The sequence below is a fragment of the Lates calcarifer genome, linkage group LG5, assembly GCF_001640805.2.
Source record: "Lates calcarifer isolate ASB-BC8 linkage group LG5, TLL_Latcal_v3, whole genome shotgun sequence".
Taxonomy (NCBI): Eukaryota; Metazoa; Chordata; class Actinopteri; family Centropomidae; genus Lates; species Lates calcarifer.
In genome coordinates, this window is record NC_066837.1 from 1709374 (window position 1) to 1735254 (window position 25881).

General features: G+C 40.9%; 3 protein-coding genes across 6 annotated transcripts in view; 2 read left to right on the forward strand and 1 right to left on the reverse strand.

The window, feature by feature from the left end:
- Window positions 1-2723: 2723 nt before the first annotated feature.
- On the reverse strand, window positions 2724-5014 carry LOC108882527 (uncharacterized). 4 transcript variants are annotated; one of them, XM_018675063.2, is made up of 2 exons: window positions 4880-5014; window positions 2724-4270 (listed from the first exon to the last, which is right to left on the reverse strand). In XM_018675063.2, exon 2 carries the CDS (start codon window positions 4135-4137, stop codon window positions 3241-3243), a length of 897 nt encoding a protein of 298 aa, XP_018530579.1. In that variant the 5' UTR covers window positions 4138-4270; window positions 4880-5014; the 3' UTR covers window positions 2724-3240. The 4 variants fall into 4 exon arrangements, with proteins under 4 accessions (XP_018530579.1, XP_018530578.1, XP_018530581.1 ...); XM_018675062.2 differs by having other exon boundaries at window positions 4855-5010; XM_018675065.2 differs by having other exon boundaries at window positions 2724-4265; window positions 4880-4972.
- Window positions 5015-8901: 3887 nt separating this feature from the next.
- LOC127142509 (protocadherin beta-11) lies at window positions 8902-15707 on the forward strand. The gene is made up of 12 exons (XM_051070958.1): window positions 8902-9090; window positions 11797-11865; window positions 11965-12128; window positions 12481-12528; window positions 12623-12712; window positions 12915-13001; window positions 13817-13924; window positions 14011-14125; window positions 14746-14839; window positions 14929-15047; window positions 15304-15477; window positions 15562-15707. The coding sequence occupies exons 1-9, from the start codon at window positions 9009-9011 to the stop codon at window positions 14760-14762; spliced, it is 780 nt and encodes a 259-aa protein (XP_050926915.1). The 5' UTR covers window positions 8902-9008; the 3' UTR covers window positions 14763-14839; window positions 14929-15047; window positions 15304-15477; window positions 15562-15707.
- Window positions 15708-15945: 238 nt separating this feature from the next.
- LOC108882526 (protocadherin beta-2) overlaps window positions 15946-25881 on the forward strand; it is a gene marked incomplete in the record, with an annotated part of 28504 nt that continues 18568 nt past the window's right edge. The window contains 11 exon segments of the mRNA XM_051070924.1: window positions 15946-16095; window positions 16441-16621; window positions 17975-18108; window positions 18199-19140; window positions 20750-20875; window positions 21570-21821; window positions 21904-22002; window positions 22379-22551; window positions 22643-22794; window positions 22991-23298; window positions 24281-24385. Coding sequence (XP_050926881.1) covers window positions 16081-16095; window positions 16441-16621; window positions 17975-18108; window positions 18199-19140; window positions 20750-20875; window positions 21570-21821; window positions 21904-22002; window positions 22379-22551; window positions 22643-22794; window positions 22991-23298; window positions 24281-24385 — 2487 coding nt within the window.

Genomic DNA, 25881 nt, shown 5'->3' on the forward strand with positions numbered 1-25881 from the left:
GTCTACAATGATCTCCTTTGTTTTTGTTTTGGTCAGTGCCAGGTTGTTGTCTGTACACCAGGTCGTTAGTTTCTGGACCTCCTCTGTAGGCTGACCTGTGTCCCTTTGAGATCAGTCCTACCACTGTGGTGTCATCAGCGTATTTCACGATGATGTTCCTGTGGGCCGGACTACAATCATAGGTGTAGAGACAGTACAGGAGGGGCTCAGCACGCAGTCCTGTGGTGAGCCGGTGCTCAGAGCAAAGCTTCCTGCCTCTGCCATGGGCTGTGGCCATTTCTTTTAGTCTGAGGAATTTTTACTCTGGTCCAGAGCGCCAGAAACTTGTCTGCTGTCTTTAAAGCTCTGCATCGAGGTGAAGACTTAATCGATCTTTTTTTGATTTCATGCTGTTCGATTGCATCTTTCAGGGCCTCTGCCACCTCTGCTCTATGTTTTTTAGCCTCATTTGATGCTGTCCAGAGCTGCTCTTTTTCAGACATCTCATTATGGATGATAGTTTCCTGCTCTTGAATCTGCAGTTTAAGTTGGAAATTTTCTTTCTGCAAAGAATTGGCCTTTAATTCTATGTTCGTTGTTTCTTTTATCCTCTCCATCTCACCATGAGCCATCCTCTCCTTTATGGACCTTTATGTGTGCGGGTGGAGGAAAGGTGGGGGCCAAGTCTCACAGGCTGAGGTCTGTTGGTCAGAAAGTCCTTGATCCAGGTACATGTGAGAGGGAGGAGGCCAAGGTGACCGTTGGTGGTCAGGTATCAGGATGATGGTGATGCGAGCGTCCACAAAGGCACTCGTAGTGTGCAGGTGGAGCAACAGGGCAGTGGTCATTAAGGACTGGTTGTGGGTGACTTTTTTGGTACTAGGATTATTGTGGCGGAGTTTATTGTCTGGGGTCTGATAGTTCTGGATGTTGTGGTCTCGATGGAAGGTCCTGCTACCTGGGCATTGGCGACCTTTATCTTGTGCTTGTAGTCTTTAGTAGATTGTCTCAAGCTGCTCTTTTTAAGACTGGAGGGCCCTGTTCTCTGCTTCAAGTCTCTGACTCTGCACAGATGAAGTGGTGCTCACATTCTGCTTGGTCTGGAGCTGCTCCTGTAGCTTTGAATCAGCCTGGTCGACCTTGTTTTGCATGTCCTCTGTGTTTTCTCTCTCTTCCCTCTTCTAAAGGCTTCAAACTGTGGCCAGTGCTTTCTCCATCCTATGAGCTCTTTAGTTGTTTTCCTCTCCTCGGGTCTTTGAGGCTGGAGCCTATCAGCAGGAAATCTTCCTGCCTCTGCCGTGGGCTGTGGCCGTTCCTTTTGGTCTGAGGAATTTTTACTCTGGTCCAGAGCGCCAGAAACTTGTCTGCTGTCTTTAAAGCTCTGCATCGAGGTGAAGACGTCATCGATCTTTTTTTGATTTCATGCTGTTTGATTGCGTCTTTCAGGGCCTCTGCCACCTCTGCTCTATGTTTTTTAGCCTCATTTGATGCTGTCCAGAGCTGCTCTTTTTCAGACATCTCATTATGGATGATAGTTTCCTGCTCTTGAATCTGCAGTTTAAGTTGGAAATTTTCTTTTTGCAAAGAATTCCTTTTGCCTTTTGCTGTGGCCTTTAATTCATCCTTCTATTCTCTTTTATCCTCTCCATCTCACCATGAGCCATCCTCTCCTTTATGGACTCCAACCGCTCCATGGCTCTGTTGTGTCTTTATTGTTGTAGCACAGTGTAGAGTTCACTTTTTTTCTCAAGTATGCCATTTTTTCCAAACTTTACCTGAGCTCCTCAAGTAACTGTAGGCGACTTGTCAGTCAGGGTGATCTTTGTTCCAAATGTGGTCAAGTTATTCCTGAAATGTCTTTGTCCATTCAAAACGTTCCTGTCGGTGTGTTGAATTGAAAACAACAAAAAAAGTGAAAATGCCTTCTACAGAGGGCGAGCACGTGACGTCACAGCACACAGAAATGTGGCAGAAAGACTGAGTGGCAGTGTTAGCCGCCAAAGTGGGAAACAGCTGCTGTGCAATTGATTGTACAAACAGATTTGTGAAGGAGTCGGAGCTCTCTTTCTACAGGCTGACGAAAGCCACGGAAACGAGAGGCAGCTGGAATCCAGACACTGAAACCTGGATTTGCGGTTCTCATTATGTGTTATGCTGTATTTTTGGTTAAAATCATACCTTGCACTCTACACTTTACATTTGAATCATGTATATTTATCCTCCTTGTGTATATATTTATGTTCCTTGTAAATATAGTTTTTGCTTTTTGCTCTTATTTTCCACTATAAACTGTCCTTAAGCACCAATAGACAAATTCCTTGTATGTGCAAACTTACTTGGCAATAAAGTCTGATTCTGAAGTTACACACTGTATTGGCTAACATTACATATCAGTAAAGCTTTTAATGTTAGCATCTTTCGTTTAGCTATATTCATCATAACTGACACGTTTTTGTCTTCATTTGTTAAAAAGCATCCATGATTATGAACCTTGTGTTCTTCATGATTTGTTAGCTAACTCAAAGTAATCAATGTCCAAAAGTCACTTCAGTAAAAGTAGAGATTGGTGTGTGGACCACTCTGAGTCAAACATCAGAGTTGATTTTTGTTCCCTCTGTTATTTTACATTTTCCCAATCAGGTCATGTTTGTTGCACACTGAGCTTTTTTTTCTGTTATTACAGTATAGCGCCTGTGGACACTGATTCAAAGTGTAATTATACAGTTTTAATCAGGTGACCAGTATTGTAATGTGCTTCAGCAAGGCAGCTTTATTTATATATCACCATTCAGACACAAAGCCATTCAAAGAACTTTACAGAGGCATGGATATACATTGAAAATAAAACATAAGAATTGTATTTAAAGAGAATAGAAACAAGTCATAGTCTATTAAGAACTGTTTCACGAAAGAGTTGCTCATTATAGCCTCAAATAAAATGATCATAGACTTACATTTGTATCCAAAACTGTTCACAATGAATATCAGAAATCAGATGCACAATGGAGGAATGACTATGTAGTTACTGTTACAGCACAAATGAAATAAAATTGAGCAGAGTACAGTAATCTTCATAGATATAATGTTACAGAGGTTTGTTTTCCCACAATTTAGCAAAAGAATAAAAACTGAATAATGCAAGCTCATTATCTGATGAAACGTCTGGTGCTGAGTGACTCATTCATCAGCTGAAAAGGAAATAAAGTTTGCTAATAGAGAGCTTCATGCTTTTTTTGTTTTGTTGTTATTTGAGCTGAATGGTTAGGTGAATTCCCCAGCAACCCTGACCCCATTGGTTAAACTGTAGTTAAAGGCCCACCGCATGTTTGCAGCTGAAGTTCCAAAAGGAACTATGATCTGTGACAGAGTGGTGCTCCTTCCTGCCCTGGGCACGTTAATCTGGATTTGCAGGTTATAATACCGCTGATTACCTCTGGTTATCACTCCCTGCAGGTCAATGCGAAGATGATCTGATGTAATCACTGTCCTGCCCTGGGTGCCCAAGTCCTGCTGGTCCCATTGGTTAATTAAATTACGTGCTTCATCGTTTAAGCGTCTGTTGGATTGTGCAAAGTTATTTTGGCCTCCTTCGTTGTAGAAAGTGATCTGTCTCCCGTTCTGGTCCCCCCTCCTCTCGATCTGTCTTCGAGGAGGTGCCCGTTTGGTGCGGTGTTGTGGGGTACATTTGCACTCTCTGGTACTGATGAGTCCACAGTAATCCCAGTCATCGTTGTCTGTTGTGTAGCACCAGCTGTAAGTTTGGCCATAGGCTCCACACTTGTGATTTGGGCGACAGGTCACGTCTTTGTAGGTGTGGTCTGGATTAGAAGAGCAGTAGTCCCAGCCATCTTCAGTGTGGCACCAGAAGTACTTCCCAGACTCATGATACTGACAGTCATCAGTGCAGTCCTTCAGATTTATGGTTTGATGAATCGTTGTCTTTGACTCCACTCGGCCACATCTGCCCCAGCCTCCTTTCTTCCAGGCGACACGAGTAATAATCTCCTCCATATTTGTTACAGGGATAGTCTTCATCACAGGCGTTGCCTTTGTCATCAACATCTTTTCTTGGGGAGCAGTAACCCCAGCCCTTTGTGGAGTGGCACCAGTGGTAGTCGTACCCTCGCTCTTCACAGCCGTCATAACACTGCTCATCATGATCGGAGGTGTAATGTTTTAATGGACAGTCGTCGGTGCACGTGTCTCCAGAGGTGGGCCATGGTGAGAGGCAGAGGATGACAGTGAGGAACAGAGGGGGGAGTCTCCTTTGGTTCATCATTTCAGCTCTGTACTGCAGAGAGGGTAGTGGAGGAAGAAAGAGAAGAAACAACAGGAGGCAGAGTCTTTACAGTCATTCATTAGGTCATAGTTAAAGAAGCAACAACATCAGAGTCATGTCTACTCTGGAAAATGATTTAATTTAATTGATTATTACAGTATTCTATACTGAAAATATTAATAAGAAAACATATGGTATCTAACCTGGAGATGCATTTGTTGCCTCTGTTCAGTTACATGGTCTAGTTTTAATTAGTTTTTCTGGAGCTACAAAGCTTTGAAATATTTGAAAGTTACCAGGACTAATGAGACTTTAGTATAGACCCAGTAAGAAAATATAAATATATATGTACAGGAAAGAAAAAAACTACTATTGTCTTTAATTCAAACTTGTTTGTTGTCTCAATTCAAACACATTGTTGCCAAGCTACAAACACCAGACTGAAAAATTCACATCGCAAACCATCAAGTGAAATGAATGTTTGGTTCAGAGTGTTGTACAAAAACCAGATAATGTACCTTTGAATTGTAAAGTCAATATGAAATGTATTTCTCAGTCTTTCAGTCTTACGAGAGAGAAAACCCTCATTTACCTACCTGAGGTTATTTCCTTGTACTTTACCTGCTGTGGTGAAGAAGGACGTCTAACAGATGCTGACTCAGATTTCTTCTCACTGCAAGCTGCTGTTGCAGTGAGTACAGTCTGAAGGGAATGACATTTTTATAGAGCAGAGTCTGACCATGGCCAAACCCTCAGAGTTGCACCATGTCCTTATTTCAACATGTCCCAAAGAAGGAAGGAGATGAGAAGGACATTCTGCAGTTTGATTTGGGAAGTTCAACATAGACTGTAGCGTTGATGTTGTAGCCTCATAACCTTTGCAGGTTTAATATTGACTGTTCAGTGCTTATGGACGATCATTTTGAATAGACAGACCTGCAGTCCTTATTAGTTTTAGTTGTGATTGATCATTTTCTGTGACCGTCTCCTGTGGTGTACCTCAAGGCTCCATTATAGGTCCTTTTCTATTTTCCTTTACAATTGATTTTCTAACAAAACACAGCTGTACTTCTTCATGAAACGGAACCTTCTGTCTCTTTTAACTTAAAGTATATTAATCGCTGAATGGACAAATGTTTTTTTCCACAAACACATTAACACAAACACACATCTAGCCCTGTATCCCTGATTATGGCTGATGTGTTGGTAAACCAGTTTACACAACCAGAAGACATTTTGAGTTGTGTTTGTTTCCATCTAATGAATATTAGTCCAACATTCACATTTAGCTCAGTTCTTGTCTCTTTTCTTTTATTCTTGACCTTTTATGACCTTGTCCTGTGTCTCTGAGCAACTGTTTTGTGCTTTCAACAGTTTAATGAAATCCATTTCCTCACCCTGACTTGCAGATTGAAGATGGAGATTTCAGAGGAAACAGGGAAGGAATTAAACAAAGTCATACAGGTTGCACCACACATGCTAGACCTCATGGAGGACACACTGTTCTGAAATGTTGTTGGGGTGATCAGGTGGCCAAATGGTTAGGGCTCATTGCAAACGGGTGCAGGCCGGATGTTCCCTTCACTGCCCGTCTTTCCCTGAATTTCCTCTCTCTCCACTGTCTCTGTCAACTTAAAGCTTAAAATGCTTGAAAAAGAATAATAATAATTTTTAAAAAACTGCAAACTTTGTCCAGCTGAATGAGTATAAATCAGAAAAAAGGGGACAGTTTAAAACAGTTAAGTCACATGACCTTTACCCAACAGAGCATGTTCTTCACCTCCTGAAGAGAAACCTCCTGAAACAAACAAGAACAGAACGAGGCTGCAGGCTTGATGTAGTTACTGCAAGCAGAGATGTGCGACTAAATATTAAATGTTATCAACTTTAAATTACTTTAAGATGATCTGTTCTTTTACTTTTGCTCACCTAAAAATGAATTCTGAATTCTTTTCTCATTCTCATCCTCTGATCTGAAACCCACATGTCTGCAGTCAACAACAAAAACAAAGGAACGGAATGAAAAGAGAAGTTGTGTTTTTGAGTAATGTTAACATGAGCATAATGATCAATATGAACATCAATGTCCTGTTTGTGTGTTGAGTACAAAGCGGTGTACAGATGTTCTGGATGCATGTACACCTTTTAAACATCTGAGTGTCTCTGCTGCAATCTGCAAGTCAGGATGAACAGATGGATTTCAGTTCCTCAGAGAAAGAGGACAGAGGGTCCAACGGTCATGTAGGGGACAGAAGAAAAAACATAGCACATTAGATACAACACAGTTTATCTGAAGTGCCTTAAACATAACAAAGGAAACAAACACAAGAGAAGATGAGAGAAAAATAACAACATGATGAGGAGAATAATAACAGTAGTGGACGAGAAACGAGCCACAAAGTTTTATGGACTAATGAGACAAAGATTAACCTCTACCAGGATGATGGAAAGGCCAACATGTTATCTGCTCATGATCATAAACATTATTTGGACCACAGTGTTTTTCCTCATCTTAACACAACACTGCATATTGCACACTCTGAACATACTGTTATTTATATTCATAATTTATATACATTATTTATTATAACACAATATCTTATTGCTGGCACTTCTGGTTAGGTACAACCTGAATTTTGTTGCTTTCTGCTTGTGACATGCACAATGACAATAAAGTTAAATCTAATGTAATTTAGCAGAAAATCATAGAGTCATGTTCACTTCGGTGTTGAAGTCGAATCAGCTGGTTAAAACACATTTCGTTCAGCTAACAGATCCTTTCTTTCTCCACCCGTTGGCCTCTCTGTCACTTTGGTGGAGGTCATTCTTCTTCTCATCACTCCATAAAACTTTGGTCTGCACCAAGTCCTTCTCTCAAAACTGACTTTTAATCATGTAATTAGCTGACTGTATCATTTTGTTATTTTACTGGTTATGTTAGGAAAATATCTGTTAACATTCTGTAACAGTCTGTGGAAGTCCAGATGTTAGTATAGCAGCCATCTTGGCAATGCCCTCTGCAGTCATTTCAGGATAACAAAACCAGGTTCCTGCTTTGTTTTTTTTCTTTAAGACCTTCTGCTTTTTTCTGAGGAACTGCTTTTTACAGTTTAACCAAATCTGCCCGTTCATCCTGATTTACACATTAAAGATGGAGGTTTCAGAAGAGATAGAGAAGGAATAAAACAAAGTCATACAGGTTGCACCACATGGTTGATTTCATGGAGGATTAATTGTTACAAAATATTTACACTGAGATGCATTAAAGCCAGATGTTTAAAAGGTGTAATTACATGCAGTCTAAGATGTATACCCATGTGTAACTTGTTCAGTAAGAAGTCTTACTGCTCTGTCCTCCATCTGTATGCTCCTGTTGCCAAGGACCCAAGGAAGTGCAGTATCACCTGTAAAGTATTTTGGATGAGCAGCTCTCAAGAAAACTTCAGTGCTTTTCTAAATGTTATGTGACATGATGAAAAAGGCAGAGCTACACTATGAAAGCAGCGCAGCACCTGGACAGTAAGATGGATTAACACAGGCCAAGCGATCAGCCTCTACCAACAGGCACTGTTACATCTGCTAGATTACTAAAACCCTGTCATTAATATAACCCTCCCATGGACTTCACTTTGGGTCTCTAAGAAACACATATAGTAATTAATTGATTAATTAATTATGGGATGACATGCATGAAAACAAAGATGACCGTCCACCACGCTCTGATAATCTTATGACTGGTGTTTCAACAGATTATTGGAGCCTAGTGTGTAGTTACCTAAACAGACCACAGAGTGGCAGCATTTCTCCGTGTGCAGGACTCTTCAGGACTCTGATTGGAAGGTTCCTTAATGTAAAATATCAGTCTTAATGTAAAGTCTTTATTTCATAGAATGGATTGTCTTAAGTTTCTTTGCAAGGATTGGGAAACTTACTTGCTGAAACTTACTACTAATATATCTGGGTTGTTGACAGTGAGACTGATGACAATGATTGTTGAAGCTGCTGTTACTATGGGGCAATTAGATAAAGCTCATGTGTTGTTTTATGTGTTCTTGCCCCAGCAGGATCAACAAATACACATACATCACAATTTGTATCTAATTTTATCAGTGCATCATGCTTTCAGATCGACATTCCTCTGAACGTGATATCTCAGGAACACTTGGAGGGAATATCATTACAGGATGTTTACATTGAGTGGTGGCAAAGGTATAGAAACACAAGATGGTCATTTTATTTATTGCACTGTATTTCAAAACGTCAGTGTAGTTTTAGGATTTGGGGTGTGATAACAAACCAGTTTACTTTTAAATTTGTTTCATTTTCTAACAAGAGAAATCAGGTTTCAAAGTGACAATAAGCATTTTACTGTGCTCCACAAAGATGTGACAATAATAAACATAATAAAAATCATGTGAAAGGTACAAATGAGGACAAAATCCACTTTTCAAGTCTAAAATACAAACACATAGCTGCAGAGCATTTATCAGTGACTACATTTAACCCAAACAGCTTCTCCTGTGAAGCTAACACATGATTCTTCCATACTGTTTCAGGGGGAAATGAGACTCTTGGTCCTGCTCTTTGGCACCGTCCACCATCAGTGAAGCCTGTAACACTTTATAACCTGCCATAAAACAGCACTGCTGGGAAGGAGGATGAGGTAAACTGCAAACGCCTCTTAACCTGTGATTCAGGTGATTGATTCAGTATCGGTCGTCAGGCTTTGGGAAAACACGACAGAGCCAACATGGGCCCAGGTGGTTTGATTCAGATTCTCCTTCTTCTTGTTGTCTCCGTTTGTTTGAGTGGCGTTACTGGAAGTCCTATAGGTGAGTGGGGCCAGAAAGGCTTGATTTCCTTTAGTTTAGAACTGGATTAAGAAAAATAAGGCAGCTGTTTTTTGTCTTGTGGTACTGATCATTCTGGATTTGTCATCATATTATATTATTGACTGGGTGATCTGCTGTTTACATTGGCCAAAAATGAGAGAAATACATTATTGTGAAGCGATTCTGTCTTCAAGCCATTTAATCAGACCTCACCTTGGATCATTTAGATTTGAGTTTCAGAGTTCCAAAGTCCAACATCAGGTGTTGCAAGTATGTATTGTGGACTTTGGTCTTGGCAGAATTCAAACCAAATTTGTCTGTTTTCTCGCCTGGACTCGTCTCCTCAGAGAGGACACTACATGTATTCATAGTTAAGCTGAGCTCAGGACTTTGGAAAGACCATCAGAAAGTTTAATATTCGCTAAAAGGAACCAATCCTAAGACACCATTGTTTTGGTTCATTGTCTTGTCAAAACACACAAGATTAAACCTTTTCCCGCTAATGGGTTTGGTGTTGAGATGATCTTTCTTCTTCCTTATTCTGTTCCACTTCCTGGAATGCACAGTACATGATAAAAAAGGTACCGTGCTCCTAGGGTTCAATGTGTCACCTTTTCAGCTCCAAACATTGTCCCAGAAGGGTTTTTTGTTAGTGGTCGTCCAGTCTGTAATGGACCTGTTAAAACTATATACATCAGTTGTGTCTCTTTGCTTGTTTTTAAAAACCTTTCCTCCGGAGCATCTTACCTTAGGAACTTTAAATAGAAACCTTTAAGTCATCTCTCAAAACTGACTTTTAATCATGTAATTAGCTGACTGTATCATTTTGTTATTTTACTGGTTATGTTAGGAAAATATCTGTTAACATTCTGTAACAGTCTGTGGAAGTCCAGATGTTAGTATAGCAGCCATCTTGGCGACGCCCTCTGCAGTCATTTCAGGATAACAAAACCAGGTTCCTGCTTTGTTTTTTTTCTTTAATCCCCAGTCAAGACCTTCTGCTTTTTTTCTGAGGAACTGCTTTTTACAGTTTAACCAAATCTGCCTGTTCATCCTGATTTACACATTAAAGATGGAGATTTCAGAAGAAATAGAGAAGGAATAAAACAAAGTCATACAGGTTGCACCACATGGTTGATTTCATGGAGGATTAATTGTTACAAAATATTTACACTGAGATACATTAAAGCCAGATGTTTAAAAGGTGTAATTACATGCAGTCTAAGATGTATACCCATGTGTAACTTGTTCAGTAAGAAGTCTTACTGCTCTGTCCTCCATCTGTATGCTCCTGTTGCCAAGGACCCAAGGAAGTGCAGTATCACCTGTAAAGTATTTTGGATGAGCTCAAGAAAACTTCAGTGCTTTTCTAAATGTTATGTGACATGATGAAAAAGGCAGAGCTACACTATGAAAGCAGCGCAGCACCTGGACAGTAAGATGGATTAACACAGGCCAAGCGATCAGCCTCTACCAACAGGCACATTTTGAACAGGCACTGCAGTAATCTCTCTAAAATGAGAACAAACAAATCTAACTCAATATTTTCTTCTGTTGTTTAAACCTGTTTACATCTACAGTAATGTTTGGAAACACTGCAGGAGAACATTTTGCAGTACTACAGGAGAGATCACTTAAATACATCTGCTAGATTACTAAAACTCTGTCATTAATATAATGGACTTCACTTTGGGTCTCTAAGAAACACATATAGTTATTAATTGATTAATTGATTAAAGGATGACATGCATGAAGACAAAGATTAAACCTTTTCCCGCTAATGGGTTTGGTGTTGAGATGATCTTTCTTCTTCCTTATTCTGTTCCACTTCCTGGAATGGATAAAAAAGGTACCGTGCTCCTAGGGTTCAATGTGTCACCTTTTCAGCTCCAAACATTGTCTCAGAAGGGTTTTTTGTTAGTGGTCATCCAGCCAAGATGTTAGTACAGCAGCATAAGGGCCAACATTAATGGTTGTCTTAGGTGCTGGAGTCGAAGGCAACCAGACTTCCTTCAGGTTCCTTGAAGACGTTTCACCTCATTAGAAACTGTTAGATCCATTAGAACTGTAGAGGCCTTTCAGATGAACTTGTTGCTTTCGACTGTAGAACTTAAAACTACAATGACCTGGATCACAGACAATTCTGTCTTGCACTTTATTGGGTTAGCAACACTGGAGTTGCTAACTAATCCATCTCAACTTACATTCGTCAAACTCACGTTATTCTTCTGCTTCTAATCCACATAGAAAAGTGAAGCATATATTTGAAAATACAAACATTTAAGCATAAATTTAATGATTGTGTTGTTTGTCCAATTATGTTTTTCTATTGTTGGCCCAAGCATCTAGATCTAGAATCTAGCATCTAGAAGCGTTATGTTAAAATGAACTGTATTTCCAATACATTTTTATTCGTAATAACACCAGGGCTTATTTAAAAATTATTTAAAATCTGCTTTTGTCATATTGCTGACTTGTGTGTGAGTTTTTAGACCATTAGGATGAGGGCAGTCATGCAAGCCCATTTATACAAGCACATAAAAGCTACTAAATCATTTTTACATTTCATTGCAGGAATCATTACAATTCCCAAACTTTCAGGCTGTAAATTTCCCTTGTGTGTCTCCATCCCTGGGCACATAAACATTCTTCATGACTTGATGCCAGCTACTTAACATTAACTTGCGTTTTTCTCTGTTCCTGAAGCTGACTCAACCATAAACTGTGAAGCAGGTGGGAATAAACCTCTGGGAGCAGTAGATGAAGGATACTCAGGTAAGGTGGATAGCAGAATTAGATTCATGTTTAATCCAGTGAGTGAAGGTCGAACTGTGAGTCCATCAGATGATAGATGGGATATTTATGTTTTTGCAGGGGATGTGGAGGTGGTGCATGGTATCGCACCAGGAAGCGGTGTCAAACTGGTGCCCTACATCTTCCCCACTCACCTGGAGTTTCTGGAGCTGAGCTTCACACTCGGAGAAACCACTGCAACTGTTCGCACCAAGAAGCCGCTGGACGCAGATGCACTGGCATCTGTGAGTCAGGACAACCTGGTTATGTTGATGTTAGGAAGAGATTGTGGTCTTGGTTAAATGCTGAAAAAATCACAGTTGACTTGCAAGACTGGACATATTGTTTAACTGAAACCCAACAATTGCCCAACCTTAACTAAAGTTTTTCATGTTTATACTGAAAAAGGCCACACAGAGGTGATGTAGGGATAAAATCCACTGTTTCTTTTATGTATGAAAATTCATTCTGAAGTTAACAGGCAGCAGTTAGTGGTGGAGTGGAGTGATGGAAACTTTTCAATTCCAAGTTTTATCGATATAATCTTTCTTTCAGTATGTCTCCAGCTCCTAAGTCCACTGTGTTCATGTTTTACAGAGTGACAGCACCTTGTATTATTCTGTCATGTGTGATGGTGTTATTAAGGTGGGTGAAATGATCAACGTTCTGCAAAAAGCTGCTGCATTTAACAGTAATGTGACAAAAACAAAATATTTCAAATGATGTTTTACCTCTACAGTACAACAACACTCGGACACTGAAAATCAATGACCTCAACGACAATGGACCAGTATTTGAACAGAAGTCCTACAGCATCATCGTCTCTGAGGTAAGTCATTGGAATCTGTTAGAGAGGGGCTGCATTACTACTGATGTGTTTGATGCTCACAGTGACAGAACAGTCAGAGACTCGTTGATAGTCTGAAGACTAATGTCTTAACAAATATTATCTCCAGGTTAAATGTTGGACATGTAGGAAGTACAGAACATGTTTCTCTCAGTGTATGTGATTCAGCCTTTTCTTCTTTCAGTCACAAGAAGTGAACAGTGAGCTTCTTCGAGTGAAAGCTGTGGATGGGGACAGTTCCATAGAAAACAGGACAGTGACATATTCCATTGTAAGATCTAACCTACAGTAAATGTTTACATTTACACCAACACTGAGAGTATCTGATGTAATGTTTTATTGACAACATGCATGTAGCAAACACTAATCAGCCGCAACATTAAAACTGTCATACTGTCAAAACAGCTCTTACTCATGGAGATATGGACTCCACGAGACCTCTGAAGGTGTCATAGGATGTCAGGCATCAAGAGTTAGCAGCAGATCCTTTAAGTCCTCTAAGTTGTGAGGTTGGGGCTCCATAGATCAGACCACAGATGCTCACTGTTTGTCCTTTCTTGGACCACTTGTGGTCTGTACTGACCACTGCATCCTAGCAACACCCCACAAAACCAAAAGACAACTGAAGGGGACTTGGAGATGCTCTGACCCAGTTGTCTAACCATCACAATTTGACCATCATCAAAGTTGCCCCACTTAGCCCATTTTTTCCTGCTTCCATCATCCATCATAATCAATGATATTCACTTCACCTGTCTGGTTTTAAAGTTGTGGTTGAACAGTGTACGTTCATGCTGTTTGTCACTGCACCGTAGAAGCTGAGAAGTGGTTGCTCATGTTATTCGTATTCTAATTATTTTTAAATCCTATCAAGTTCAAATCATGACTATAATATAATAACTAATTTCTAACTATTTTCTCTCAGCTTCTCAAATGGACAAAATCTTGTACAAGCCAGATTTTATTGTGTTATCTATGTAGAAACTCTCAACTCAAAGTTCTCCACTCTCACGAAAATAGGACATGTGACTATGATAAATGATGAATAATCTGTGTTGAAATGTGACAGTAACTTTCTTTCATAAGGCACCAACTTCAGAAGACATTATGGTGACCAACTCAGGGGCTTTTATTTTGAAGAGACGCTTGAACTTCAATTTAGTCCAAAAGTACGACTTCACTGTGACGGCCAAGGTAAGGAAAGATATTCACACACAGCATCTTAAAAGACTGGACAACACTGGAGTGTGACTGGACTGCACTGTCATTGTTTACTACAGGATAAATGGGAGTTGAATGACACAGCCACTGTGCTGATCAGGGTGCAGGACTTTGACAACTTGAACCCATATTTCAGCCACAACCTGTACGCAGGCTTTTATTCAAGAGAATCAGGTGAGTCTCCTAAACTAAAAACTGCAGAATTCCTCTCACAGGGTAAATATAAATATATATCAGTCAGTCAAAACTGCTGTGGCTGTGGGACATTTCTACAACATATACTTCATATTGTCAGTTTTTTCATATTTGGTCACAGAAATATTATTAATGCACATTAATTACTTGTGTTTTTATGCCTCTGCACTGGTAAGAGCTGTGGCCAAAGACATTATGTTTTAAGGTTCTCCGTCCGTTTGTCTGTCCCATTCTGGTGAACGTGATATCTCAGCAACGCCTTGAAAGAATTTCTTCAACTTTTGCTCAAATGTTCACATGGACTCAGTGACGAACTCATTAGATTTTGGTGACAAAAAGTCAAAGGTCAAGGTCAATGTGACCTCACACAACATATTTTTGGCATTGTAACCGTGATATTTCAGTAACACCTCGAGGGAATTTTTTCACAGACATTCTTTTGGACTCTTGGATGAATTTTGATGGTCAAAGGTCCAAGGTTAAAGGTCATCCATGACCGAACCATAATTCACGAATTAACATGCAAATTAACTGCAACTGGACTGGTTGCTCGAGGCATATAATTTGAATATAAATACCTTGTATATTATGTATTTCAGGCTGGGTCTTTCCGTAGCATTCTACCAGAGGCAATAAAGGCCCAGGATGGAGACACAGGGATCAACATGACTATAATTTACAGCATCAGTTCAGGTAAATCAATTCAGCTCAAACAAATGAGGGACAACACTACATACTGTATGTGAAAAACACTAAACGTTTCACATGGTTTATGTTTATAGTGTCTCCAGACACGTATCAGCGCAACTTTAACATCGACTCCAGCAGCGGAGTTCTGTCTGTGGCGACTGCTATCGACAGAGAGGACATGAACAGCAGCGTCATCTCTGTCAGCATCAAGGTACAAACATTTTCCACCAGGAAACTTTCAGCAGTGGTAGACTGTAGGGAGGACTGGGGGTCTTGGCCTCGCTTGCTCCAAATCTTTAAAGGAAATCATCCTCTGCTGAGCTCTTTAACTGTCACATCATCACATAGCCTCCATCAGGATTTTTACAGACTGAGTAAAATGCAATTACATAGTGAACAACACAAAACTGATGACTCTCAGTCAATGATTATCTATAATAATTACTTCCTTCTCTTACTCTCTGCAGGCAGCCCAGAGAGACGACAATTTGAAGACAGCCAATGCTATTGTGTCCGTCACTGTTGAGGATGTGAATGATAACGCCCCAGAATTTGACCAGCCTGACTACTCTGTAACACTCTTGGAAAACTCTCCAGTTGAAACTGTTCTGTTTAAAGCCATCGTCACCGACCGCGATCAGGTAGATTCTTGAATTTAAAACCACACTCAGAAATCAAGTGATAATTGTAAGTAATCTCCTCCCATCCATTTTACATGTTCCCAGGGAGGATTTGTGGGAACACTGCGGATCATTCCAGAATCTGCTCCTTTCTCTATCAGCTCTGATGGGACAGTCAGAGTGAAAAACTCCACGGTTCTGGACAGAGAGACCACTGATAGCTTCACCTTTCATGTAAACAAAATTTCAAAAATTACATAAGTACAATGCAGAATTACTAGACTTATCCTTAAATACATTATATAAATCTTTTTTCCTTAGCAACACTCTTCTACATAATACAATGAGAAAGCTGGTTAGAGGTTTAGTGTCTAGTGTTGAAGGACAAATTAGTTCCAAATATTTTAGAACTGTGGGAAACAGACAATCTTGTATCTGTGCCTGACTTTGTCGTAAGCTGCTGTTGTTTTGTCGATTAAAAGATTCGAAGCAAGAGAGACGAATACACCCAACACTGTTGTGAATGCACAAGTCAGTGTGACTCTCCTGGATGAGAACGACAACAGTCCTGAATTCGTCAGGAGCACATACGAGGGAAAGGTGTTTGCAAATCAGACAGTGGGAATGTTGATAGTGCAGGTGAGTGATTAAAACAGTTCTGGTTAATGTTACTCAAGCATGAAATGTGAGTCATCTGCCGAAACACCCCTGATTACAATTTAAGTCATGTAATCAATGCTGCACCATGTTTTTATAAGGACTTTCTTTAAGTTGTATCCGCTGCTATGCTGTTGACACTCTACTATACGTTTGATAAACGCTCTCCGTAGTTCATAGATTAATCTGACTGCCCCATCCTTTAACATAACCAAGATTTCTATCCAGCCCCATCTGATGTTGTTTCTGTTTTGTCCAGTTTTCTTTTTTCATGTTGATGACGTGTCCTTTTTATTTAAAAAATGATGTATATCATGTAACTCAAAGGTTAAGGCAGAGGATCCGGATGCAGATGTAAATGGGCAGATCAAATACTCAATTGACTTTGGGAACAACGATGGGTACTTCTCAATCAATGAAAACACTGGAGAGATCTCACTGGCTAAAACCATTCCCCTGGAGGAAAACAGGATTTTGGAGTTCCCCCTCTACATAACAGCCAGAGATGGTATCTGCACAATATGTCTCTGAGTATCCAGCTCTACTTCCTGTTCAGTTATTTAAATTTAAGAAACACTAATCCTGCATGTGATGATTCAGCCTCTTAAAAAAGACAATCAGCAATAAATTACTTCAACTACAAGAATAATTTTTGGAATGTGTACTATATATCTTACTTTATTAATCCAGTCCTACAGTAGATATTAATATCCTTCAAATCAGATTCTGTATCTGTACCTATTGTCAGAATACTTTGCTCTCTGAGGGCTGAAACCTTCAAAACCTGAAACTCAATCAGTGAAGTCACATTTACCAGTTTACTTTCACAAGTATCAAATGATTTCTGATCATAAAATTGTTATCACACCCTCACACAGCTCATGGAAGAAATTTTCCTGCTGGGGTTTCTGCCAGAAAGGCAAACCAACCAAGTGGTTCTGTTACCTAAATTTAACCAAATTGTGACTGAAAACTGAAAATAATAATAATGAAAATTGAAAATTATACATTAATTAAGTCTAAAAATATAACAGGAAATTAACCCTGTTGTCCTGAGTCAAAGTTATGTGTTTGACTCATTCATCTACTGCAGTCTCTCCCTAGGTGGACTTTGTCACTCTTTGTACCACCTCACCTGACTTTCTAAAGCTGTGGTTGGCAACAGTTGGTGCGAAGGCCAAAACTGGCCCAATAGATTATTTACATAATCTAATAATTTGAGTTTTTTTTAATCTTGCTTATCAGACTGTCTCACATAGAGCTATAATGTCCACACAGAGGAGCTACCCTCACCTGAAGAAAGCTTATCATACATTTATCCATCTTGAGAGTGATTTACAGCAACAGTTACTCTGAGAACCTCCTCCTAGTGATTATGCGTACAAAATAAGAGCGCAAGAAAGTTTGTTTTTTGTAGCAAAGCTTTATTTCAAGCTAATTGGAGTTTTTATTCTGAGAAGTTTTGAGTGCAGTTCAGAAGATTCTGCTGACAAACCTCTGCAACTCGTACCTGAGTAAATTAGTCAGGGTACAAGTGGTGGTCTTGTCATTGAACAGTGTCTGAAACCTCCTCTCCGATCAACAGGAGCTGTGTCAGACAATCCAGTGATCACGGCCACTTCACACAGCAACTGGCCAGCTGTGCTTAGTTGTGGAAATATAAATCAAATTTTTCATACAACCACTCTTTGTGCACCACGATTGCCTTCAAGGAGACACTGATTTGATTCAATTCCATCAACACTGCAAAGGCATGCAAAAGACACACCCCAAATGCATGCAACTACCTGTAACTACAGAGAGGGAAGGTAAAACTGATTCATTGCGCACAGTATTTATATTGTTCTTCACTTTCCTCTAGGGGGAGTCATATCACGCTCGTCCTCAGCTCAGGTGAACGTTCGTGCTCCCGGTGACTCAAAGCCTCAGTTTTTACACAAAATCTACCGCAGCACCGTAGAAGAAGAGCAGGACCCAGGAGTTGTGATTCTTAAGGTTGGTTTCTCAAACTAGCACATTCAGATGTTTTTGTTTTTGTAATAAGTAACTGTTCAGAAGTTGGGATAATTAACTTTATCTCCTCAGGTTAACTTCCTTGCAATCTCTGCTGTGACTCTCCGAGTTGAAACACAAGCTGACAAGTTTGACATCTCCTCCACTGGTGAATTTTCCACCAAGATGAAGCTCGACTATGACGAGGGCCCACACAACTACTCTGTGGAAATCTCCATCTCTGATGGGACCAACAGTGACCGTGCAGTCATTGAGGTTCATGTCACTGACATCAATGATAACAGTCCAGTCTTTGCCTCCAGTCCTGTCACAAAATCAGTCCCAGAGGACGCAGAGGTAGGATCCAACGTTACTGCCGTTCCAGCTACAGACAAAGACAGCAGCTTCAATAAAGAGATTAGATACTCACTGAGAGGAGGAGAGGGGAGGTTCGCTATAGATCCTGTGTCTGGGATGGTGAGTCTGGCCGGTGCACTTGATAGAGAGACCAAGGCTGAGTACAACATGCTGGTGCTGGCTGAGGATCAGGGTCGTCCAGTCAGGTCGGCCACAGCCACCCTGGTGGTCCAAGTGTCCGACGTCAACGATAACGTCCCAAAGTTTTCTAAGGCCGAGTATCAGGCTGAAGTCTTAGAGACAGAGTCAGTGGGTACGAATCTTCTCACATTATCAGCTGTGGACCCCGATGATGGAGCAAATGGGCGAGTAACATACAGTATTTTCCAGCAAGATCCCTCATCAGACCCTGCTGTTTTTGAGTTGGACTCCTCCAGCGGGACCCTGCGGCTGGTCCAGACTCTGGACTACAGCAAGGTGAAGGTGTACAGTCTGATGGTTCAGGCGTCTGACGGGGGGACTCCCCCTCTGGTTGGAAACGGCTCCGTGGTGGTGAAGGTGAAGGATGTGAACAACAACCCACCCGAGTTCAGTAAGGGAAGCTACGACGTGGCCATCTCTGAGAACCTGGCCAGTGGAGCCTCCATCCTGACCCTGGAGGTCACTGACAAAGATGAGGTGAGTTACAGGCAACGTGCTGATCACCTGCTTCTACTCTAATAAATTATACAACTGTCAGGGAATAATAACATTCAAAAAGGTGTTTGTGTTTGTGTTTGTTATACTAAGGTCTAGCAAATCTGCAAACTTTACTCAGTAGCAAAGCAACAGCACAGCTGTAAATTATTATTGCCTTAGGACATCATCACCAGAGGCTCTAGTTGGTGTTTTATCTACTGCCAACAGTCCAGACCTTAACCATAAAGGTGTCAGATCAGATAGCACAGAAATGAGTTAAAGGAAAATTAATACCTGACATCAGAGCAATTAATCTTCAGGGTCATCCAAATACAAGGTACAGATACATCCATGACAAAGCAATGGAAAAGTTGCCACCAAAATGGGAACATTCATGGATGATTTGATGCAGTTGTACAGGTTGTTTTAAGTCAACTTCCAGTGATAAGATCAGCTGTTCTGCTTTAACCACTCCTAACAGCCACTGAACCAATAACCTCTAATCTTCCACAGGGAGTTACAACATCAAGGTGTGGACACCTGTCCTTAAAATAAGACACATATTTTAAATTGTACATTGTTTACATGGAGGTTCACTTGCTAACAGTATTCTTCTTCCTGCAGTTTCTTGGCACAGCACCAACTGTTAATCAGTCGAATAGAGTGAAGCTGTTGGCTGTAGTTGTATCATGCTATGCTGACAAACAGAACAGGGATTTGCTCATAAGAACATCTTTTGGCACCACTAGAGCACCACTAAAAACATGAGGAGTTTCTGCTCCTGTTTCCTGATTTCGTTGAAATACTGACTGATGTGTCGTTGCTCTCTTGGCGAGCCCATAGGTCTTGTTGTTGAGCAACATGTAGCGGGCACACTGATTCTTACAACAGGGCTCCGGTAGCACCTGCTGCTGGTATGCTCCTATAGGTTGTACCTTTGGGTAGGAGCAAGTGACCTGTATGGTGGTTTAGGTCAGAGGACTTGTTGTGAGTAACAGGTGTGCGCCATCTTGAGGTACTGTACATATAGAGCAGGTCTAGACTGTGCTCTTTCTATTGTAATATTTACAAAGAGAGACCCAGCAGTTCCCACAATGAGAGGCAACAGTGGAGACTATATACTGTAACACTAACACATTTTAAATGTATTTAAATGTGAGAACAGCCATCGAGCAGGATCGTGGGAGCAGCAGGAGGCACAACATCTCAGATCAGACTCTGCAGCTCCAGAGGCAGAAACACCTGCAGTAAATGTTGTCAGAGAGCTCATCAATCATTTCCACATCAACCTTCTGAACTCTCCTCCTCTGAGTAAACGAACCACAGATTATTGATTCCTACAGGCCTGAAATTTGTGTGTGATTGGTGAACCAGATCCATTTTCAGAGGCTGGTTAATACACAGATCAGAGGAGCTTTTGTCCAGTTTGTTCCAGTTTGGACTTTGGTCCCACTGCTTTATAATCACAGTCATTTATAAGGACTATAAATTCCCATATTTGATTTTATTACATTTCAGATAAAGACCTGCTGTTGTTTCAGTGCTGATGATTAACTCTGACTGTGACGTTGAGCTATTTAAGACCCTTCGACCTTGTCTTCCTGTTCAGGGTGGATTCTCCAATGGTCACTTCCTCTACACCAGTGATACCTTTGACATCAACAAACAAGGCGTGGTCTCACTGAGGAAGAACGCCACCTTGGACAGAGAGACAAAGGACAGCTACATATTTCAGGTACAACATTATTACATTTCTAACCTCCTGGTTTTTCTGCACCAGTTTACATCTTCAGACAAAATAAAACACTAGTCCTTGGTATTTATTTTTAGAATATTTCTTGTAAGTTGATGGAAGTTATTTCATACCGATTTCAATTTAAATCTCAATTAATCCTCCATAAGATTCTGAGATATCTTTGAATTTCATTTCAACCTGTTAAATACCTGCAATCACACAGCGACATTTCTTTTTCTCCTCATAATTTATTATTATTTGCATCACAATAATGCACACAACATTATCACATTATTTAAAAAAGAACGGCGTACGCACACACTTCATCTCTGAAATGCTTCACTGCTACTGATACACTCACAGGGTCTGTTGTTTTCCTCCATCATACTGGACTTACTTTAAAGTTTATCTTTAAATTAACTACAAAGAATTGAAAGCTTTAATTCATTCCTCCCAAACATCTCCATTATAAAGATAATGAAGATCCTCTTCCCATCAACTCTGAAGTTTTCTTTTGTTGTGAGACACATTTTGTGTTTGTGAAGTTTTATAAAACAAGAAAAAGGCTCTGGACAACTGCTTATTACTTTACTTTTTACTTTTGTTATTTGGAGGAAAAGTAACTTCATAAAAAGCCCCAGAAGAGGGTTAAATAACTGTTTGCTCGGCTGTTATTTTCTGTGTCTGTCTTCAGGTCGTGGCGGTGGATCAGCCGACCGACGGTCTGAGAGCCACGGCTCAGCTCAACATCACCGTCCTGGACTACAACGACAACGCCCCACAGTTCCCGGTGATCCCAGACCCCCTGCAGATCCCAGAGGGAGACTACTCAGAGGAAACTCCGGGAGAGGTTTTCACCATCGTGGCCACAGACGTCGACCTCGGCCTCAACGGAGAGGTCACCCTCTCCCTCACCTCCCCTCACCCGCTCTTCAGATTCAGAGAGGTGAGACTGAGAGAGAGAGAGAGGACAGTGGAGATGTTTTTCAGCCTGAACTGTGTCTCACAGATCAGCTGTTGTGTTGCAGGATGGGATGCTGCTGGCTGTCGGCCATCTGGATCGGGAGAGAAGGGAAACTTATGACCTGATTGTGAAGGCTGCAGACAAAGGCAGCCCACAGAGAGAGGTGAGACACCTGCAGAAAAGTTCATATTTTAGCTTCAGTTAGGCATAAATACTGAGTGTATTTGATGCTGCCATGGCCAGAGGCATTATGTTTTCAGCATCCTTATTTTCTGAAGGTGGAGGGTGTCAGTTATTTCTTTGAGCCAAAGCTTTAAAGTGGAGACCTCCTCCTTCTGAAGATTTTTTACTGTAGTCATAAAAAAAAACAAATTAGTCATGATCATATTAAAATGTTTTAGCCAGTATATGACTGCAGTGAAGCCAAACAGGATTTAAACAAAGCTAAGAAACAGTGGAGTGTTAGAGGTAGCAGCATCAGAGAGAAACTGAAGAGGAACAGAAGTAAAGAGTTTAATATTAAACTCCTTGTGCATCAGAACATCACCACCATCAGAGTGAGGCTCACCGACGTCAACGACAACACACCTGAGTTCAGCTCCAGCAGCTACGTCAGCAGCATCCTGCTGAAAGATGCTGAGGAAGGGAAGCTGCTGCTGACGCTGTCGGCCACCGACAAAGACGCCGGGAACAACTCGCTCATCACCTACAGGTCAGTCCACATCACATCACATCACACCAGCTGGTTCATTGTGTTGTGGTTTGATGAATCCCAGCATGCTCTACTGTTTTTATGTTCTCAGTTTTTCTGCAGGAAGTTCTCCATATTTGGCCTTGAACAGTGAGACCGGGGCGGTGACGTTGACCTCTGACCTTGCTGATGTCAAAGAGGACACCACGCTGCAGCTGACAGCCATGGCCAAAGACCACGGCCGGCCTCCTCTGAACTCCACAGGTCAGTCTGACAAGAACAGAAGGAAGTAGCATGGGATCATTGGAGTTGTTGTCTTCACCACCAGGATTCCTTCAGTGTCAGTGGTTCAGGAGGTTTTTACCAGCAGCAGAATTCTCCTCAGAGGTGGCAGCAGGTTTGGGTTTCAGAATCGTTCCACCCCTCGTCACAGTCTGTGTGTTGCTGTGTTTCCCTGCAGCTCGTGTCGTGGTGAACCTGCGGGTCGCCAGTCTGGAGGAGGGCGTGGCTTTCCAAAGTTCCTCTTACAACTTCAGCCTGCCTGAGAACCAGGCGGCGGGGGTCACGGTGGGGAAGGTCTGGGCCTCAGCAGGAAGCAATCTTTATGACGTCGCCTACTCACTGAAGACACACACTGACCTGTTCTCTGTCGACGCCACTGGAGCCATTCAGACCAAAGCACAGCTGGACAAGGAGGAGCAGGAGTGGTACATCCTGGATGTGGAGGCAGTGGACACACGGATCCCCCCTACGTCAGCCGTTGCAATGGTACAACCCATGAGAAGAAGGTTTTTTAAAGTCGATCACTCTCACCTTATGTTAAGACCTGCTCATATCCAATAGAAGCCTCATAATCTCCTCCAAATTTAGTGAACACTGGATCAAATTTAAAGGAGGAGCGGTGGAAAAACAGCCATGCAGAAATAGCGGAGGAAGGACGAGGTCTTTGTTTGTCTGTATGTTGGAGTTTATAGAAGCATGTTTCTATGGAGCTCCTTTAGGGTCAAAAAAGAGAAAACAGAGCCATGCATCAGACTTCATAAAAAGAGAAGGAGTTATAAACCATGTGCATGGATTAGTAAACCAGGCACTCCCTGATGCCTCGCCAATAAAAATCACTAAATACCTTTCTTCTCGAGCCTAAAATGGCATCATGGAAACTGAAAATCAGTTATTATCTAATGCAGCTGAGAGTTGCTACTCAAATCTCAAACACCAGGTGACACATTACTCAGATTGTCTATAGGTATTTATTAAGTCATTCATCAGCACAGCACAGATAATGAGGGGGGGCAGTTCTTCTTTCTCAGTGTATTTCTCAGATGTTTTATTATTGTGTTCCATGATGGTCTCATTCCTTTAGACTTCCTTCTTTACTTACTGTAGCTGATCCATTAACTCCCTGAACTCATAAACCATGTGACTTTTAATTCTTGTTGGTCTAACGGCTGCAGTTGTAATAATACAGATTAAAATTTATTGTTTTACAGCGGTTTCTCCTAATGATTAGACATCGTGTGACCACAACTGCCTGACAGGCTTAAACTGAGCAAAGGAATTTTGCTTCTACACCTCATCGTTTCAATTATATTTTTCTAAAATTAAAATATATTATGGTGCTGTTTCAGTCAGACCTAAACCAAAGCTAACCCAGTGTTTGACTAAAAGAAGTCTTTGCTTTAACAACAATGAAATATGCCGAATATATACAGAAATTCCCTTCAGTGTTTTTTTCCTCTCCTCTCCTCAGGTCAGAGTTCAGGTGGTGGACGTGAACGAGCCTCCACAGTTTTCCTCTGAGGTTTATAAAGCCTCCATCTTCAACATCGCTCCATATAAAACCCCCGTCACCACCTGTCAAGGTAAACACACCCAGCTTCCATCAGTTTCCATTTGTCGGGAAATGTCAGTGTAGTTTTCCCATGACACTACAGAGTGTTAGATAAAAATAGAGGCTGCGTTTATCTCCTCTGTGCTGTGTGATGACACAGTTACTGAAGCAGTGATAAACTGTAGTTGTGTACTTTGAACCAAATCATGTAATGTGATGTGGTTAATGTGTCTGAGAGCAGCAGTGGAACACATAGTCAGGAATGTGGGAGGAACTAATCTCCTCTATCAGAGGCTGTGGTCTGAACTCTCACTGGAACATTTCCCACATTTTCCATGACATAAACTCTCCACACGGAGTCTCTAACAAGCCTTTTTCCCCTGGTTATTCAGTGTAAAGGACTGATGTAAAAACAGTGTAGTACCTGGCCACTACAAACAGCTGCTGCCATGTCATGCAATGAGCAACTGTCCATGTCAGAGTACATCCACTAAAGTTCTTGTTTTTGCTCAGATTGTAAGTGTCAGTGTCAACAGTTATGAAAAAGGATTCCTACAGAGACAGAGCTTGCTATTAAATAGTAAGATCCATTTAGTTTCAACAGTAACACTGCTATTTATCACTACCAGACTCTACTGACAAAAATAGGAATGTAAAAAAGAACACAGGAGTTCCATCACTGAAAGTCACACAATAATCAGTCAGAAGGAAATCTCTGACTTACTGATATTACGATCTGGTGGCAATATAATAGCTGACTGGAGATGTGATGTATTTGACCTATGGCATGAAAAATTCCCTGTAAAACATGTGGTCTCACTCGATCTTTATTTTCTCAAATGCAATGCAAAATATAAACAAAAAAATTTCACACCACACTACAACATTTCAGATTGCGGAAACTGGTGGACAACTTTTCTTGTTTGTGATGGGACAGAACCCAAGTCAATCGTTTGTTCTGTGCCTGACATCAGAGAGGAAATTATTCTGCACCAGACCATCCAGGGATTCTCCGCAAGGTTTCAAAAACACTTGTCACCTGCGTCATTTACGGTTGCCATTGTTGAAATCGATAAAACTGGGAAAACGCGCAGAGCTTTTCTGGAATCGTACCGAAAGTTGTCATTTGTAAAGGAGATGGTGGAGAAACTGACCAAAAGTGCTTCAGGAAAGACTAATGAGCTGTTGCTTCCTGCGCTTCTCAAAGGTAAGTTACTTATGTTCTGTTACTTTATTCTTATGTCATAGTATAGTAAGGTGTCAAAATTGGTCAAAAAATGTCATAGTATAGTAAGGTGTCAAAAATGGTCAAAAAATGTCATAGTATAGTAAGGCGTCAAAAATGGTCAAAAAATGTCATAGTATAGTAAGGCTATGAAAAAATGGTCAAAAAATGTCATAGTATAGTAAGGCGTCAAAAATGGTCAAAAAATGTCATAGTATAGTAAGGTGTCAAAAATGGTAAAAAATGTCATAGTATAGTAAGGTCAAAAATGTCAAAAAATGTCATAGTATAGTAA

Bases quoted from the DNA above. Each gene is read 5' to 3' on its own strand.
- LOC108882527 (XM_018675063.2), bottom strand. From the start codon at position 4,137: ATGATGAGCAGTGTTATGACGGCTGTGAAGAGCGAGGGTACGACTACC.
- LOC127142509 (XM_051070958.1), top strand. From the start codon at position 9,009: ATGGGCCCAGGTGGTTTGATTCAGATTCTCCTTCTTCTTGTTGTCTCC. The intron at 12,529-12,622 runs GTGGGTGAAATG...TTACCTCTACAG, and splicing joins TGTGTGATGGTGTTATTAAG to TACAACAACACTCGGACACT. The intron at 12,713-12,914 runs GTAAGTCATTGG...TTCTTCTTTCAG, and splicing joins ACAGCATCATCGTCTCTGAG to TCACAAGAAGTGAACAGTGA.